Source organism: Hibiscus syriacus, unplaced genomic scaffold (genome assembly GCF_006381635.1).
Source record: "Hibiscus syriacus cultivar Baekdansim isolate YM2019G1 unplaced genomic scaffold, ASM638163v2 tig00110893_pilon, whole genome shotgun sequence".
Taxonomy (NCBI): Eukaryota; Viridiplantae; Streptophyta; class Magnoliopsida; order Malvales; family Malvaceae; genus Hibiscus; species Hibiscus syriacus.
The window spans coordinates 5,598,231-5,613,322 of NW_024062901.1; the positions used below are offsets into that span (position 1 = coordinate 5,598,231).

A 15,092-nucleotide genomic window follows, 5' to 3' on the forward strand; every position below is an offset into this window, starting at 1 on the left:
ATTTTATCCATCAACGTTTCATTTTAAGATAAACAACATTATATTGAAGCGTTAATCATTAACTAAAAATGATTTCTATCCATAAAGAGACTTTTTAGTTTAAAATGAAACATTGAATGTCAAAATACTTCAAAATAATAAATTAAAATAATTATTTAATTAGACCTAAGAGATATTTTTTTTGACATTATGAAATAAAATATTATCTAATTATGTAATATATATATATAGGCATAATATCAAAATTAGCCCCCCCAATGTTTTCCAAAATGATTGTGTTGCCCCCTATTATTTTTTGAAGCAGTTTAGCCTCCAACATTTCATTTTAGGATAAAAAGGCCCCTAACATCTAACAAAATAACCACTTTGTCATTTATTCTTTTTTCCTTGGGCATTTTAACCTTCAACGTTTTGTTTTAGGTTAAAAAAGACTCATATTTTGAACCTTTAATCATGTGTTAACTACTGATTTTCATATATAGAGGGACATTTTTTCCCTAAAATTAAACGTAAAGTGCTAAAATATTCCAAAAAATAAGAATTAAAATGATCATTTTAATAAATATTAGGATTCTTTTTGACATTATAATATATATAGAAAACTTGAGGTGTAGTTTAGCTGTTCCTCAGCCCAAAGAATACTTTTATTAGATAAACAATCATTACTTTTATTAGATAAACAATCATTGGTTTTTATCTACTGTTTAACAAACCAAACTTGTTCCCATTTTCTACTGGCCGAATGCGTTTGCTCGTAGTTAGGAATGTATCGAGAGAGGACGGTCCACGTCCTTTGAAAAATTAGAATTATTATAAATTTATTAAAATTATGTTTTATAATTTTATAAATTAAAATTATCTTTCCAGATTTAAGTTCATTCGTCCAGCACATCTAATATAAAATCTTTCATATATCCTTGCCGATGATACTACTGTTTTCTTTAGAGATTTGAACAACCCCACTTCCGTATTACTACAAAAGAAAAAATAAATAAATGACGCCATAAATTACCTCAAAAACTAAACCAATCCTCCATTTTGATCCTTGTATAAATACCTTTGCAAACTGCAACCCATCCCCAAGCAGTTTAGTTTTTCACTTTGTACAAGTTTTGCTAACAAAAAAAAATGGCATCAAGCGATGAATTCAAGGTGACAGCAGCGTCGCCACCACCTTCAGCAGCTCCACACTCGACATGGCATTCGCCCGTGCCCTACTTGTTCGGAGGCTTGGCCGCCATGCTCGGTCTCATAGCGTTTGCGCTTCTCCTCCTCGCTTGTTCTTGTTGGAAACTGTCGGGGTACCTTGGGAACGAAGGGGATAATAGAGACCTGGAAGAAGGACAAGGTAAAGGAGTTGAGAGTACCGAAAAAGGAGGAGCTGCTGCTGTTGTGGAACAGAAGTTTCTTGTGATAATGGCGGGACAAGTGAAGCCGACGTTCTTGGCCACCCCCATTTCTTCAACCGGCCGGTCTTCTTTTTCCGGTGAAAAGAGCTGTTGCTGTGCTGCTGAGAAGGCTGAGAACCATTGAATCTTCTTCATTTTCTCCACCTTTTTTCTATATTAAAGAGAGCTCCAGGTTTTACTTTTTTGGAGGTGGGGTTTTGCTCTCCTTTTTCTTTAGTTCCATCTCTTCTAGTGCCATAGGCGTGTCTGCAAAACCCAGAAAACTGCATGTAAATTATTGGAGAGGGAAGGGTTTGCCAAATTGGGTCTCACTCTCAGCCTCAGACCGCAAAGGCAAGCTCCTGACCAGGGACGTGGTCGAATTTTTGTATTTTAATGTTGAATTTGATTATGATATTTTTCTTGAAAATAAAATTCATCCAAATCTAAAATTTTGTTAACAATTTAATTACATCAAATTAAGTTACAAATTATAGGAAACTATCATCCCTATTCCTGATGCGGCGTGGTGAAGCAGAACAGCCTCGCAGTTTGTTTTACTACAGCAGCTTCAATTTCCAACATATAAAAAGATTCCACTGTTGGTGAGCAATCAATGTCTTGCAATTACAAAATCAATCTTGCTTTTATGGACAATGTAAATGTGAAGCTGCCCTTTCCTGTGTTACCGTTTACACGCAACATCATTTAATTTGAGGATTAAATATAGATGATATCAAATATATAACTATATTAAAATATTTAATTATCACGTAATCTAATCTATTAAATGTTAATGATAAATGATTTGATTGAAAACAATTAAATAGTTAAGAGATCTGATTGATAAAATTAAAAGATTGATGATTAAAGTAAAATAATTAAATAATTAACTGGTTAATGATATAGTTAACCCATTTTAATTTAAACTTTTTTAATATTATTAATAATATTTAATCATTTAAATAATATAATATATATTTGATTGAAAATTTAAAATGACAGTTAATAAAATTATGTATTTAATTTTTATTAGTTATATATTTTATTAATTTAATCATGATTTTTATTTAATTTAATAAATTTAATTATATAATCATATGATAACATGTATCACTAATTAGAATGCGTAAGTAAGTGATAAAAATCAAATTTGTAATTGTATTAATTTTACTAACTCTTACATCAGCTTTTTTCATCAAATAGTATATATTTTTATTGACATTATTCAAATAATTAAATAATTATTCATAATTAAGATAATATTCATAATTATTTTTTCAAAAAAACAGGTTTTTAGCAATGATTTTATATTAAAGGCCACTAATTTTTTACATAACGCGGCGTTTACAGGAAAAACGTCACAAAATTAAAACATTAGCGACATTTACTGATAGCTCTGCAATATTCATATGTTTTGGCAAGTCCTCAAAAGCTTCTTTGTGTTTCGAGTTACCCTACGTATTCCGTGTTCTAAATTTCCATCAACTAACAACGTTCTTTAAATGATTGCAGTCATTTGTGCTATTCTGGATGTATCCTTTCTTTTTATCGATGCAACTTGGACACACACACATACGATAGCACTCGATGTTGAATAAAATATGGTTTTCTAGTAATGTTTCCATTGAATCCATTGTTTTCATTGTTGTTTGAATTGAAGGTACGTTCATAATGAAAAGAATCAAATGAAGTTGCAGATCAATGCTCAAAATTACCACTAGATGAATTTTTTTCATTCTGGTTAACAATTTTTTTTAATTGAAAGAGAAAGAACCTAGACTAATAAATTCTATTGAACAATGTTGAACCATGTTACATTTCATTTTAATTTTATAAATTTTGGTTTTTTTCTACATGATTTGTGTCGTAATTAAATTTTAAGTTTATTTATTATATAATGCTATAAGATAATAAATTTAGGTAATATAAAGTAGAAAATGATATTTGCGAAATCAATTAACCATAGCGACATTTGTAAATAAACCACCATAAGTCATTTTTTTTGCATCGTTTTGTGTTGGAAACGCCACTAATGGCTTAAACAATTGTGATGTTTGTAAAGAAAAATGTTGCTAAATATCATAACATATAGAGTCGGTTGACGAAATGAACATCACTAAAGACGAAATAAACGTCACTAAAGACAAGATAATTAGCGGCATTTGAAAGAAAAATGCCACTATAGATCTTGATCTTTTGCGGCATTTATAAGAAAAATGTCGCTATAGAACTTGATCTTTGGGGGCTTTTTCTATTTACAAACGCCGCTAATCGTTGCTGCCCTGGTTTTAGCGGCGCTTTTATTGGTGCCGAATTTTTTTTAGCAATGCTTAAAAACGCTGCTATGTAGTTAGAAAACCTATTTTGCTTTAGTGTTTGAATAGTTTGAGATGATTATAAGGTAATATTTGTTTATAATTTTTTAACCTATTGATAATATACATATCTTGCAAATGCAACTGTTGGAACTCAATATCTTTAAAGAAAACAATATTTATCTTTATCATCGAAAACACTTGATGTGTTCAAATTTATTCATAATTAATTTATTCATAATTAAATTAATTATAAGTGCAATTTACCTTGTATTTTTCTACGGAAAAATAATGATCTTAAATGTTGAAAAGAAGTGCATTCATATTGCAAAGTCCAACAACTATTGTCCCAACTGCCCACAGGATAGCGACGATTTGCTTCTATGCCAACAACCATCGCTACAAATATTGTCTTTTTCGAGGTAAAAGTAAATAAAACTATTACATAATTTAATAATTGCATTGAAACTTTAGATAAAAATAAAATTCATGCATTAAACGTATCATATTGATTATATAAATATGCCGATTTCATTAAACCGGTCATACTCATAATATATATTTTCCTCAATTACTAATTAATAACAATAGAAAAGATGTAGAAATGATCTTTGAATGGATATTATTTATAAATGCATCATCCGTATCATTGTTAAATGATCAATTCTTCTTCCATGATTCAATTCCTTTGAATTAAAGTGTGTGTTTGTTTCTAGGAGAAACATCATTAATAATACCCCTACGGTTAGAGAGATGATGAAGGAATACAATAGACTTCTATTTCACCTAGATGTACTATCAAAGTGGATTTACGAATGTCGTTAAGTTGTATCTTGACATTTGAGAACATTTGATGTGGTGTTAGGTTGGACTGAGGAGTGTATCACTTCTCCTAAATTGTCTATATCTTGCAATGGAGATCTTATGGGATTCTTCGAGGGTGTTAAGTGGTGAGATAGGGGACCCCTTTCTCATATATGTTTATTATATCCATGAATGTACTATCGGTAGGGGTGTATAGTTTCGGATATCGAATCCGATCCAATCCGAAATTTTGGATAGTTAAGTGATCCGAATTCGATTCGAAATAATCGGATATCCGAATATTTGGATATCTAAATTTAGTAGTCTTTAATAATGTGAGTTTATGTTGTACAACTGTATTGTTTTCTTTGTTGTCCTTCTGGTTTTTTAAGGCTTCACATTTATTAATTTCGAGTCGTACACCTAACTGTAGTGGGTGAGTCTCTTAATAGGAATTTTCTGCATTACATAAGCACTCGAACTCAAGACTTACTTAAGCGATATCAAACTGTACTTATCACTTAAACTAACCCTGTTAGTTACAACTGAATTGTGTTTTGGTTATAAATATACACATTTATCTAAAAAGAAATATTGAAAGTTAAATATAGTATTATACCAATTTTAAAATAATACGTCATCGTCTCTGTTAATTAAACTAAACGGTGTCTATAATTTTAGTGATTAAATAAAAAAAATTATAGTTTGATGACTAAAATAAAAATAAATGAGTCATAGTTTACACCAAAAATAAAAGCAATTTCATTTCATTTATTCAAACACATGTTGCTTAGTAAACTCCGTTGAAGCTACTTCTTATGATTTATATGAGAGGGATAAGCCGGCCAAGGACGGCCCCTGACCTCATCTCGGACAACTACAGATACGCCTCTAATCTCTTTTAAATTCAACCACCAGATTGTTCAACTCAGCAGAGTTTTGGGAACGATTCCACCATAGCCAAGAAGCTATGGGATCAACCATGAGTTGCTGCAGTTCAGAGAAGGTCGATGAAGGGTATGCAAATTACTACTACTCATCTTTACGTTACTCTTCTTCTTATTAATTCCATCCACGATTTATGTTGCGGTCGTGCAATCGCGTTTTTTTATTGCGTTACTTCTGTTACAATTACGAACATAGTGTGCGGCCGGACTATATTACGGTGATTTCGGATATGACGATTATATAATAATGATATCGGATGTCACTGTTATCGTTATATAACCGACCGCTATTTAAATCCCGATTTCATCGTACTGATAAAAAATGCATGGTTTTTTTGTATGGAAAGTGTTGTGGGTGCTCCAGGGAATACAACATGGAGAATGTTTACGTATAAAGAGCTGCATAATGCTACCAATGGTTTTAGCGACGATAACAAGCTCGGAGAAGGGGGCTTCGGCAGTGTTTACTGGGGGAAAACTAGCGACGGTCTTGAGGTATTCTCGCACCTTAAATTTTCAATATTCTCATTTCGTGTTCAATTATATATATATATAATAAAACTTTTTCTTACAGGAGGGCACAAATAAAATTTAAGATAAATTATGTATTTAGTACATAAACTATTAGTTTCGGTCTGTTTAAGTATTTAAAATTTTTAATCTTTTCAGTTTTACACCTAGCGTTTAATTTTAATTTCATTTTAGTACCCTGCTGTTAAAAATTTAATGCGTTTAGTATTTAAACTATCAGTTTTGGTCTGTTTTAGTACTTAAACTTTTAATTTTTTTTCAAAACTTAACGTTAAATTTTGAAAGGGTAAAATGAAACAAAAACTAAAGTGAGTACTAAAATGAAACAAAAACTAAATTTTATGTATGATTTTGAAAAATTTGAAAGTTTAGGTACTAAAATGAACCAAAATTGATATTTTAAGTACTAAACCTATAATTTTTCCTAAAATTTAAGGCTGGACACCATCAGTAAAGTTGATAATTATCATAAAAAAATTTGGATTTTAGGATGAATACGTGCTCACCCTTTTGCCCATTTGTTAGGGGTGTTCAAATTAATCTGTTAGCGTTAACCGTAAAAGTTAATCATTGTAACCGTTATATTTTATTTATTAATTAATCGAACTGTTAAGTTTTAACGATTTTAATTTATCGAACCGCTAAACGTATCAATTAATGAATACTAATTAATAAATTATAATTAATTAATTATATTTTGTGGAGAATATAATTAGAAACAAAATCAAAAAGATTTCTTCCTATTTTTAGTTATCATGTTTATCTTATATAGGAGCACATTAAATCAAACATAGATGGAAGAAATACTTAATTTTAAACTGCAAAAGAAAAAAATAATAAAATACATCTATAAATAAATATGATTTCTATTAATATATATGTAAATTTTATAAAAATTTTAAACTTTTATGTTATGCTTTGTTTGAAAAAAAAAATTATAATAGGATAACCACAGGTTGATCTGTAACCGAATCGTTAATAACAATTAATTGTTAGCGGTTAAGCGTTAATAACGATTAACCGTTGACGATAAAATAACAATTAACAAAATTTAGTAACCATTATAACAATTAACCGACCATTTAGACTGAATGGTATGATTAACTGACCATGAATACCCTTACCAATTTCATCTGCCAATGATCATGTTCGTATTCAATTGTTCATTTCTGAAAATATTTATATTTGGTTTGTTTAACATTTTTGAATATGTTCATTTAGGGTTTGTTTAATGTAAAAAAAACCAACACACATTTTGGGGTTTTTTTTCAAACTAAACGAAAATACTTAAATTGCACCAATAGTCTCTAAGCTTCTTAGAATATACAATTTAAATTTTAAAGTTCATCATATGTTTAATTTAATCCCAACTTTCACCAATATTTAAAATGTAAAAAACTAAAATTAAAAAAAAAAGGTAAACAAACCTATAAACAAGTCAACGAGTTTGTTCGTAAATATAAACAAAGCAGCATACCTCTGTTCGTGTTAGTCTTTTTACAAAATGAACATAAAAATTTTGTTCACATTCTTTATTTAGCCTAATAAATGAATATAAATGAACGTTATACAAACGATTCACGAACAATTCATCGACCGTTATTGAATAATGGATGCAGATAGCTGTGAAGAAATTAAAAGCCATGACAGTGAAAGCCGAAATGGAATTCGCAGTGGAAGTTGAAGTTCTCGGAAGGGTTAAGCACAAAAACCTTTTGGGTCTAAGGGGTTACTGCGTTGGGACCGATCAACGGCTCATCGTCTACGATTACAAGCCTAACCTGAGCGTGTTGTCCCATTTGCATGGTCAATTTGCAGGAGATATTCAATTAGATTGGAAGAAGAGAATGAAGATTGCTATTGGATCCGCAGAGGCATATTGTAAGCTTCTCTTCCCTGATTTTTCTCGAAAGTTTTTTTTTTTACGTAAAATCTTAATATATATTTTATTGTGCGATCACTATGCATGTTGTTATCTTCTAACAAATAGGTTTAATGTTATATAGGTATTTGCACCATGAAGTAACACCCCCACATCATTCATAGAGACATCAAGGCCAGTAATGTCCTCCTTGATTCGAATTTCGAACCACTGGTTGCTGATTTCGGGTTCGCGAAACTAATCGGGTACCTCGCGCTGGAATACGCCATGTGGGGAAAGGTTTCCGAGAGTTGCGATGTTTATAGTTTTGGTATTCTCTTGCTTGAGCTTGTGACAGGAGGAAGCCTATAGAGAAGTTGCCCGGTGGTGTCAAGAGGACTATAACCGAATGGGCGGAGCCGCTTATAGCAAATGGACGGTTTAAGGATCTCGTAGATCCAAAGCTTCGGGTACACTTTGATGAGAACCAGTTGAAACAAGTGATCTATGTTGCGGCTCTATGCGTGCAGAGTGAACCCGAGAAGCGGCCGAATATGATGCGAGTTGTGGGCATGCTAAAAGGGTATGACACTAGAGGTAACTTGATGAAGACGAGAATGGATAGCGTTAAGTACAAGGAAGAACTACTGGAACTTGATCAAACAAGTGATGATGATCTTCAGGAAAGCTGTGGAGTTTTTGGTGTCATGGTGGGGACGAAGATGCAAGATCCTTACAGCCGACATGGAAATAAGAAAATAACCAAACATGTTTGACAGTTTATTCGGAATGCAATTATTCTTGATTTTGTTGATATCAAAAGCATAATTTTTCTCCATTTTTGAGTGAGATTCAATTTTCACCCTATATATAGATAGAAAAGTATTATAATAATTATCTCTAAATATATAAAGATCGATTATATTATTATTTTGAATGATATCAAATAGAGTATTTTTCACCTTAAAATCGAATCTAAATTTTCAAAAATAATTCAGTCCTATAAAATCGTGACATATCGAAACTCATAATTAAGAATAATTTTAATGGTTTAAATAAAGGAACAATGCGTTACATATCCAAAAGTTAAGTACCTAATTGCATCATTTAAAAAGCTAGTACCTATTAGTACCGGATTGCACATAAATGCCAAAGTTAGATAACAAAAGTTGTATTTAGCCTAATAAAACTCGATTTGGTATCATGAATTTGCCTTATTTAATCAAAAGCCATATTATGTTTCCAAACGTAAATTTGAGAACTTCAGATTTTATCAGCTTCTGTAGGAGGAAGCACAAAATGTAGAATCAATTAAGAATGAAAAGGTTAAAATCTTTCAACAAAAATTTCACGTCTACTAACCAGAAAGCCGGACTCAAATTTCTAATAGACCATACCGAGCAAACATGATTCCCTGTAAATCCACAAGCTTCCAATTCTTCGGACACGCAAGTTAGCTTAGCCACTTCCGGATTTAAGTGTGTTACTCAACCTACAATGATCGAAAATAAATTCATGAAACGAAAAGGAAAGTGAAAATGCATCTCAATTATGTTTTCTACTTGAGGTAATTCTAAGAATCATCAATCTTAATTGGGTAACAGAATCAAATAAAACATCGGCAGAGTAGGCAGTCATGTACAAGTGCCTTACCTTCCTCATGACATGGTCTACCGTTCATAAAGATGAACTATTCGATGTGCACAAACAATTAACTTACCATTCTACTACTGAAAAATATGAAGTTGCAAGGAGCGGATCAAATTTACTTTGACAAAAATGAAAAGAAAATGAACACTTTGAAGTTGTTAACCATAAATGCATGCAAAGAATCTCATCATAGCATGGGTCGCATTATATATGTAAATATCAAATTTTGCCAATCTAATTTAATAAAAACATGTGATCCAAAACCTACCAGTCCAAGCCTTCAAAAAGGCCTTCCCCTTTAGTTGCCGAAGTTTTAAAAATAGCCCATTGGCGGTTTTTTATCTTGTGCAACTCCAAAGCCTCTGTAACCGCAGCAGCATCAACTGCACCTGGAAGATCCTGTATTCTCCAAAAGTGTGATATTAACTACAAGAAAATTTCATAAATAAAAAATAGCTAAAGTGGTTTACAATATTTGATATACAAAAGATTATTACTCTTTTCTCAGCTAAAATTTTCGAGGATGTATTTGGGAACGTCAATTTGAAATAATGGACTTGGATCGCAAATTTACCACTAATTTGAGCAATAGAACTCATAAAGTTCATATTCATGATTAATGTATACATGAACATGACTATTCATCCTCAAATTGTGTACAGTAAACAATGTCCAGATTCACTCTCTAATACGATGGCCATAATCAGCTTTTGCACAATGCCACACATAAGGAAAGCAAAAGAATGAGTTCTAACACAGCTCCAAGAAATAAAAAATAGAAATGATCAAACGAACCTGTTTATTTGCAAAAATAAGAACTACCGCTCCCCTTAGCTCCTCCTCCTGCAAAGATTCACACAAACTATTACAAAAGAAGCATGAAAACATATAAATCAAACACTAACAAGTAAAAAGAAAATATTGTAAGCACCAAGCAGTAGTTCATAATAGATGTATAAAATACTCATCTTGATTGATGGTGAAAGGAGAAAAAGAGATGTAATTTATGTCCTGTGAATCACGGACATGTATAACAAATTAATATTGTAAAAAAATCTAGGACAATACAGGGCAAGAATACAGCAACTAAAATATGTTAAATGAAATTTATTTTTCATGTCAAAATTATTTTCAAATAAATATTGTAAAAAAATAATTTTATTATTATCAGTTTATTTTAAAAAATTTATTCCATGAAAAATAATTAATACTTTAAAATTTTAATTAATTTTTTTTAATTTTGGAGCTAAAATAAATATTGAAAGTTTGGGTTTTTTTCAACCTTTTAGCCCAAGTCCAATTTCTAATTAAAATACCACTAAAAACAGATCCTACTTCTTCATTCCCTTTCTTCCTGCTGTTTTTTTCTTTTTTCTCTTTCTTCCTCTTTTTTCTTTCTTCTGCCGCTGAATCTGCTTCACCTTATTCACTAAAATTTCATGCAATCTATGTTGCTCCCTAAAATAGATCGCCAAACTAGTTTCTTATGTCCATTTCCCCCCTATTCCAATATATACAGTACGTATTCTGGCATGTCGGCTGCATGCCTGTGTCAGACACCTGTACGAACAGGGTTTCAGAATGAACATGTTTTTCATGGGAAATGAACAACAAGAAGACAAAGAAGTCCTGGAATACCATTTAAAATTTGAAGATAACCATAAGGAAATAACCTTCAAGGAGGGAGCAGAAAGGCAACAGAAAGATTTCACAGGATAGAATATCTTATGGACGGCACTAATTACACCAGTAAAATACAGAAATATGACCAAATATATCTTGGTGAATTTTTACCTCCAAGATTGCATGAAATTCTTCTTTAGCTATCACCAGCCTATCTGTGTCACTTGAATCAACAACATAGATTATGGCCTGAGTATTTGGAAAGTAGCATCTCCAATATGGCCTGCAGAGCAAAAGAAAATTGGAAACTAGATTGGATATCTATTTCAGGGAGCAACATGTTATTAAGTGAATGCAGATAAATAATATATAATTCATACGATAAAATTTGATTAGAAGGAGCAAATGATACATAAATAATACACTAAAACCTGAATAGACTAGCAATACTTTTTCCTGGCATGAATACACTGCAATGCAAAACTTATTTTATTTTATTTTTACAAATTTTAGACAGTGGAACAGCCTGGAACAGTACTCGTCAATTAAATCACAAGTCCTAATTACAAGAGTGGTGTAAAGAGAGGAAACCATGGCACCATATTAAAATGACATGACAGATTCAAAGTAGGTTTGTTTGATGCCAAAAGAATAAACAAAAGGTATTGTCAAGAACATTTAAATGTTAATATACAACAGCCTTAAAACATAGGGTCAGAGTGTACAGTGAAAGCAGTTTTAGATAGTCTCTCTCAAATGTATAGAAAAAGAGGCCAAGATGGTTTATTGTAAGTTGTGGCATTCTGAAGATGTTTATTCTAGCCGATCTGTAGCAAAAATGAGTTCAATAGCATTAAAAGTAAATAAATGCTATAGCTATATCCAATCACAAATTTCCTACATCTGGTTCAAGTAGCTGGATATGTATAAACAGTACAACTAAAGTATCAAAATGACACTTTCTTTATGCATCAAACATTAATCAAAATAAGTTGCATTGAAATGGGTATAACTATATAAGACATATAACTTATCTTTTCTGTAATCAACACAACACATTGTGAATTGTACAACTTTGAAGAGTAAAACATTATTAGCTCTATTAAATGGTCTAAGTAGCCAATGGCCTGTTGTAGAAGCACAAAGGCACACCTTTACATACAGATTTAGGGCACCAAATATCTCCCGAAAGAGTTGCCCATGAAAAGTAAGTTAAATAATAAAGAATTAGAAAAATAAAAAGCAAAGAGAAGTCATATGTTTGGAAAAATTACCTGATACTAGTCTGTCCACCTGCATCAATAAATGATAAAGATGTCATCAGGACAAATAGTTGACATTACATATGTTTGACCAATAAAACTAAATAACCCAGAATGAAAAAAGAAATCAAACTTTCTAAACAATGTATTCAATTTAAGTCTAATACTAAGATTAATGTTCCACAAGGTGATACTTTGACGAAGTCCAATGGCTTCGAATAACAGCAAAATTGCATCAGAAAAGAAGTAACGTTGCAGAAATTCAGTTTGAACTGGCAGGCAAAGTTAAGCTTCCATTGTTTCTAGTTTCTCCAATTGGTGTGGCAGATGTCTCTAAATAAGTGAAAGTTCTATTTCACCAAGCTTCAAAAACAGTTCCTCCGATCACAAAGTTCCGATCACAAAGGGCACTTAGTTCTGTAAATCTGCTTCAAGTTGTTACTTACTATGCTGGTTTATCACATGAGATACTAATAACAGATATATAAAGACAGACGAGCAGTAAAAGAACCATGTGAAACTGAATTGTGGGTTGAAAGCCAGTTAATCAATATTAAAGTACCATAAGTGAGAATTAACTTCATTAAAAGTCTTTGATATAAGAAATAGAAGGGGTTTAAAATCTCAACATAATAACTGTTTCTTCTTACTGACATTTCTGTAAATTACAGAGGTTGTGTGTGCTCTAACATGATTCTTATATAAATGCATCTTGTGATTTGTTTTCCATCTCTTAAACCTCAAAACAACCAATCGATACGAATATATAACCAAAAACAGAGATCAAGGAACAATGGTCCGCATACCTAAATCCCAAACTTGAAATTTGATGTTATTGTACTGCACCGTTTCCACATTAAATCCAATTGCTGCACCATAAAGAACACAACAAATTAAACATCAATTCTTAACTACTGAAGAAGGCTTTGATCCGCTCATTTGAAAATAACAACGGATCAAATTCCAACTTCCCCTCAACATATCAACTTGCTCAATTATCCCCCTAATGGTGAAAAAAACTGAATAAGGACTAACTTGGTATTGTGGAGACAACTTCACCCATCTGGAGCCGATCTGCAACCAAACCCTCAATATTATAAAAAAAATCGGAAATGCGCATTTCATAATTCCCGAAATGAAAAAATGGGCATCGCTAAAAACATTAAAAGAAGCAAGGGATGAGAAAGAATACAGAGAATGGTGGTTTTGCCGGCATTGTCAAGGCCGAGAACAAGGATACGAGCCTCCTTGTTTCCAAAGAGTGAAGAGAACAATTTTGTAAACACTATACCCATCTGGTTAAATATAGCACAGAATTACTCTCTCAGTGCATGAATTTTGGGGATCGGATCTCCAAAGCAGCCCCCCTTTCGATTTTTCTCCTCCTACATAAGGAGAGGGCCTGCTTGCAAGAGGAGTTGAGAACTTCGAGAATCGTAAATTTGTGATTTCCGAAAAGTAGAGGGATGCACTACGACATTTTTAATATACAATTTTAAAAAATATATTATTTTTGTTATTATTTAAATAATAAAATTAATAAAAAAATTTATCTAAAATCTTAATGTTTTTAATATTTTCGATAAAATACCCAACAATAATAAAATTAGTAAAAAAATTAACAAAATTGGTAGAAATAATAATGTTTCTGATAATTTTTTATCGATTTTATTATTTAAATAATAACAAAACCGATAGCGATTTTTTAACCGTATATTAAAGTTGTCGCACGTAATCATTTCATGAGAAATGTGAAGTGATTTTCTCTTTATTTTTTCCCGGAGAATTTTTTGAACGAAGGCGACATTAATATAGTCATATTGGATGGGAATTTAGTTCAGATCGACCCGTTCGGACTCAATAAAATTAGAGATAATAACATGTTGAGTTAAATCGGGTTTTTGATTAACCTAGTCTGATCTGAAAATATATGTTTTTCACTTGAACTTGATTTAACCTGAAAATCATATATTCTCTACTCGACTAGATTCAATTCGAAACATATATATTTTCCATCTAATTCCGATACGATCTAAATATTTAAAGTATAAATCCGACCCAAATCAATATAAAATAATAACTTAATTAAAATAATAATAATTTTTAAAAAAAAAAGTACATTATTATCCCTGGGTCGAGTAAGAGTTTTTTCACCTTCCACCTAAACTCGAATTTTTTAAAAAACTTTTATTGACATAGTGGGACTACGTTTTGATTAAGGATGGGTATGGGACCCGAACCCGATGGATTCTAACCCGACCCGATTTGATTGAGTTAATTTTTTAAAATTAGGGTTTGAGTTTAGGGTGAAAAATATCTAACCCGGCCTAGAAAAAAATATAAGTTTACCTTATATATTTAGGAATAATTAAAATAATATTCATCTATATATTATTATTTTTAATTAAATCACTATTTTTATTAAATCACTCAGTTTTTATGGTGTCTCAATCACACCTGAAATGATTGGTGTCGACTCCTCACATTTTAAAATTCTTTTCAAAAAGAAAAACCCCAAAGTCAATATTGGTCTTTCCCCGCCCGAACGAAAAACGGCGTCGACAGTTTGGCGACTCCACTGGGATGTTTTGTTTTTAAAACAACTTGAGAGTCAAACCACGACTTGGTTACCCTATATTTAGGATTTTGAAAATTATGAGTTCGATCTTATTTTAATTTACAGTTCGTTATGTTATTTCAAATAAAAA

At 31.4% G+C, this 15,092-nt stretch overlaps 2 protein-coding genes and 1 pseudogene across 2 annotated transcripts; 2 read left to right on the forward strand and 1 right to left on the reverse strand.

The window, feature by feature from the left end:
• The first annotated feature begins 1,073 nt into the window (after nucleotides 1-1,073).
• On the forward strand, nucleotides 1,074-1,803 carry LOC120145261 (protein GLUTAMINE DUMPER 3-like). Its single transcript, XM_039159146.1, has one exon. The coding sequence runs from the start codon at nucleotides 1,129-1,131 to the stop codon at nucleotides 1,531-1,533; it is 405 nt and encodes a 134-aa protein (XP_039015077.1). The 5' UTR covers nucleotides 1,074-1,128; the 3' UTR covers nucleotides 1,534-1,803.
• A 3,677-nt stretch (nucleotides 1,804-5,480) lies between these two features.
• Nucleotides 5,481-8,625, forward strand: LOC120145634 (annotated as a pseudogene).
• A 423-nt stretch (nucleotides 8,626-9,048) lies between these two features.
• On the reverse strand, nucleotides 9,049-13,763 carry LOC120145201 (ADP-ribosylation factor 1-like). The gene is made up of 8 exons (XM_039159095.1): nucleotides 13,577-13,763; nucleotides 13,420-13,458; nucleotides 13,191-13,253; nucleotides 12,397-12,415; nucleotides 11,294-11,405; nucleotides 10,295-10,342; nucleotides 9,768-9,898; nucleotides 9,049-9,341 (listed from the first exon to the last, which is right to left on the reverse strand). The coding sequence occupies exons 1-8, from the start codon at nucleotides 13,677-13,679 to the stop codon at nucleotides 9,308-9,310; spliced, it is 549 nt and encodes a 182-aa protein (XP_039015026.1). The 5' UTR covers nucleotides 13,680-13,763; the 3' UTR covers nucleotides 9,049-9,307.
• Between the last annotated feature and the right edge of the window lie 1,329 nt (nucleotides 13,764-15,092).